We start from the raw sequence: 4,459 nt of genomic DNA, 5'->3' as shown, positions 1-4,459 counted from the left end.
TCAGCACCGGTGAGACCACAGCCGGAGTGCTGGGCCCAGGTCTGGGCTCCCCAGTACAGGGGAAATATGGAGCTACTGGAATGAGTCCAGCGCAGGGCCATGAAAACGACTGAGGGACTGGAGCATCTGTCATATGAGGAGAGGCTGAGAGAGCTGAGACTGTTCAGCCTGGAGAAGAGAAGGCTCAGGAGGCTTTTAGCAATGTGCTTAAATACCCGAAGAGACAAACTTTTCTCGGTGGTGTCCAGTGACAGGACAAGAGGCAATGGGCACAAATTAAAAACCACATCATTCAATCTGAACACAGGAAAACACTTTTTTACTGTGAGGGAGGTCAAACACTGGCACAGGTTGCCCAGAGAGGTTGTGGAGTCCCCATCCTTGGAGATATTCAGAACCCAGCTGGGCAGCCTGCTCCAGCCGACCCTGCAGTGATGGACTAGAGAATGTCTAGAAGTGCCTCCCAACCTCAGCCTTCTGTGACTCTGTGATTCTGTCATCTGTAAATCATCTGTAGATGTGATTTGTAGATCACCTTGTGAAAGTTTGCAGCATACACAAAGGCCATTGAGACTCCCCTGTTGCTAGGACATAGTCCATAGCTTAGTATCTAGGAAATGCTGATGAGGAAGAAATCCGCAAAAGGCCATGCATTTTTTCTGTAAAAGGAAAAGGAGTAAGTAAAGATTACATAATGATTTTTCCTCATCTACATGAGATAATTCTAACACATTCCTCCTTTTGCCTGCTCTATCCTATAATGAACATTTCACACTTTGGCAAGAGGAAAGAGAGATTCCACATCTCAAAGGGTCATTGTAAAATATTAGCATTCCCAACACGGACACCTGCTGAATGTGTTGTATTTTATAGATTCAGCATTTGTTAAAGTCTAACACATTTATACACTCTAAAATATTGTAGTTCAGAAAGATCAATTATATACAGACGGAAAATCGGGACCTAGCACAAATAGACACACAATACTAGTGATAGAAAATGATGTTGTACATGGAGCGTGCAAATTATCTGGGATTGTGAAGTGGAAGATACCAAAATAACATTCCCATTATCATGTTAACTGATGTTAGCACTAATTATGATACATATTATCAGTTTTCAAACATGCAAGTTGGAACTGTCAAGTGGGCATAAACCCTGTAATGCTTAATTTTTTTAAATTATTGGATATCTTACTGACACATGCTGCACAAGTCCTCATGGCAGACAAAGAGGATTTTAAGCATATCCTAAAGGTTAATTCAAATGATTAAGGCTGTGGTCACATGAGTAAGTCAACCCTGTGATTACCTGAGATATCTCAGTTGGGGGGGGGCTGGGGGCGTCTCGTGGTTTGTTGGATGGGTTTGGGGGGGGGGGGGGGGGGGGGGGAGCAAGCTGTGAGCAGATAACATAATCCCTAAAATTAATTTAGCTGCTCCCCATGAGTGGTAAATTTTCCCTGGATGAGCCAGAGCTAAGTTTGTCTCACTTTCAAATGCCTGCATTCCTGTGCACTCCCTGCTCCTTCTTCAGCCCTTCAAACGAGGACGGTTTGTTCAGAGGCAGCTGCCACAGTGCAATTTGCTCTGTAGCCAAGCCTCGCCATTACTGTGCCCGTTAGCTCAGGCTCAGCTGTGGCTCTGAGACTTGACATCCTCAGCTGTAATGCCAAAGCAGCCTAAGGCAGTCCTAGACTACAACCAGTCAGTACGCTGGCCACTTTGGCTTTGCCCTTCATGTCACAGTCACCCTGGCCACGCATTGGCATGTCCTCTGCAGCGTGCTGCTCTGACTGCTCTCATCTGACCCCATGCAGAGCCATTTCAGTGGCCCGGCAGAAAACTAACTCAGCCAAAAAGCCCCTCGTTTTCAATTCTCAAATCACAGGCTGCATCATACGGGGAGTTCTCTGCATCAGATGCAGGTGGAGTAGAGACTGCACACAAAGTACAGGAGAGGTAGGAGCAAGGAGGAAAAGTAGAAGAGCAGACTTTGAAAGCTGTAAAGAAAATAGGGTTTAGGGAGACTGGGATGGGAAACAAGTGGAGAGGTGACCTGGGCTGACTGGGCAACAAACGGGGATTGTCTTCAGCGGAGACTGAAAGAGCTGGGAGGGAGAGACTGGTGCTTGGTGGAGGTAGGGAATACAGCTAGGAGGAGGGAGCAGGACAGGAGAACTAGGATCCGTTAGGTGAGGAGAATGGGACTGCAAACACTGACTTGGAGCCTGGAGGGGCAAAGTAGTACTTTTTGGGTGACGCTGAGGAGTGACGACTAGAACTGGCTGCATGTGGTAAGTGGGGCTGTAACAAGCACCCAGAGACGGGGCAAAGACAGACTGGAGGGGCATTAGTGGAAGGAGGTGATGACTGGGAAAAGAGGGGAGAAAGAATTTGTGCTCTGTGGAAGATACTCCTCTTCTGCACTGAAATGGAGCCCAAGAGTCCCCATCTGACTCTCGCCTTTAAGCTATAGGGTGAATCTGTGCTAAAGATTGTATACAGCAGACTGAGCAGGACCCCATGTTTTTGTTGAAGAAATGTGAAACTATATAGTGAACAGTAGTTCCTCAGGGAACCAGGTACTCAGGAAGAAAAAACATGTGGGGATTTTTTTCTCCCCTCACTAAAACTTAAAGTGGGAGTCAGCTCTTTCCATGAGTGCAAAAGTGGTTGAGTTTGATGGATGCCTAGAGTGCTTGTTCCTAAAGCACGCTGGCACTATCCTCAGGAGCACCCTGACTGCTCCAAAAGGCTTCCAGTCCTAGAAATCCCTTGGCAAACAGACCTGAATTACATGACCCCTTTGCTGAGTACGTGCCCCCTCAGCTGCTGACAAATACTAACTGCATGTATCCATAGGGTAGTTGGAAGTTCAGCGCATGTTTTTGGGTGGAGGGCTTTATTCCACTTGGAAGGATTTGGGGGTGGAGGGAAAGAACCAACCACAACCACGATACTTGCTGGAGTGGGTTACAAGAGTAAAAACAGTTCGGGACAAATATAAGGCATGGGAGCCTGAACTCTGCTTGGAGTGACCAAGAGTCATGTGGGGTTTGGCTGTCACTAGGAAAAGGACCTCCTCATCTTCTGTGGGGAAGGGAAACCTGCAGTTCAGTACACCAAAGCACCTCTCCAGGTGACAGAAAAGTTGTGGAGAAAGGTCATAGTTGATAAACCTTGACTAAAATTTCTGGTCATTCAATGAATACAGGAAAAATGCCAGAATTTGTCAGCTTTCGTCAGGTATAGGTTGGTTAGGTAGGCAAGGTCCCTGCTATCTGGCCACACTCCCTGCTATCTGGCTTGTATCTAATATTAACTCCCGATGAGCACTTCACGCCCATCCCAGCTACTGATAAACCATCATTAGTGATATGTGCACACAGGATTTTAAACAAATGCCGTGTTGCACAATGACTTCAGGAACGCCCCCCAAAACCCATGCATCTGATCATCAGGATTTCATTATGAAAGTCAGCAAAGCCACAGATGATTACTGCTTGGACTTTTGTGGGCAGCACTATGCGCCCACATGCCATGCAGCATACAGGCGGCAAGTCCAAGGCTTCCCGAGAGCGCTGAACTTTCAGCGCTTGGACTGCGCAGAGGCTTAGCCCACGTGCTTTGCGCGCGGTGCTGTGGATGGCACCAGCTTTACCGTGCATAAACAAAGCACCCGTGCTGCCTGTGGCTGCGGGTTCAGGTGTGTGACTGGGCATTGCACGTGCCCCACGGGCGCAGGAAGAGGACAGGCCGCAGGCGGCGGAGGTGGCATAACTGTGGTGGGGACAGTCTGGAGCTACCACCGCCCAGCCAGCTACACCGCCCAGCAGCTCTCATGGGCCTGGGGTTCAGAAATGCCAAAGAAACATAAAGGAGAAAGCAAAATCCAGGCAGACAGGATTGAAAAAAATCCAGGCAGACTAGTTGAAAAAATAAAGGAGATGTTGGAGAAAATAGGGTGTTAATTTCCAAGCCCTGCAGAGTTATGGCATGTCTTGCACTTGAATCTAATCTCTGGGAATTGGTGCATAGAGAGCAGCTGAAGACTTAAATTAGCTTGTTTTGCTGGTAAACACACGCATGAGCAAGACGTGCGTTAAGTCAGCAACAAAACACAGCGGTTAAAAGTATGAAGTGGCACCGGGAAGGACGCCCACAGGCTTGGCACGGGGTAAGGAGAGGTCCCACCTCGGGCGCCCGCGGAACTCCTCTAGCGGCACCGGCGAGGCGAGGGACGCCCCCCTGGGCGCGCTGGGACGGGTAGTTCTGGTGGGCCGCCGCCTGCGGGCCGTGCCGGGGTGACGAACTACGCTTCCCAGCGTGCCCCGCGGCGCCGAGGAGGCGATAAAAGGGGTCGGCGGCGGGAGCGCCGGGCCCACACGCCGGTGGACAGGTGCGGGCGGGGTGTTGAGGACGGTTGGCGCGCCGGCAAGTGCTTCTGGGCCGGGCCC

At 49.6% G+C, this 4,459-nt stretch overlaps 1 protein-coding gene across 1 annotated transcript in view; it reads left to right on the top strand.

Moving 5' to 3' along the window:
* Positions 1-3,418: 3,418 nt before the first annotated feature.
* Positions 3,419-4,459, top strand: part of PM20D2 (peptidase M20 domain containing 2) — an 18,976-nt gene continuing 17,935 nt past the window's right edge. Inside the window, exon 1 of the mRNA XM_019472758.1 lies at positions 3,419-3,558. Within this exon, the coding sequence (XP_019328303.1) occupies positions 3,419-3,558 (140 nt within the window). The remainder of the gene's footprint in view (positions 3,559-4,459) is intronic.

Source organism: Aptenodytes forsteri, unplaced genomic scaffold, assembly GCF_000699145.1.
Source record: "Aptenodytes forsteri isolate BGI_AS27 unplaced genomic scaffold, ASM69914v1 Scaffold20, whole genome shotgun sequence".
Classification (NCBI taxonomy): domain Eukaryota; kingdom Metazoa; phylum Chordata; class Aves; order Sphenisciformes; family Spheniscidae; genus Aptenodytes; species Aptenodytes forsteri.
Note: the sequence above shows the minus strand (reverse complement) of the source record. Positions and strands in the feature narration are given on the sequence as shown.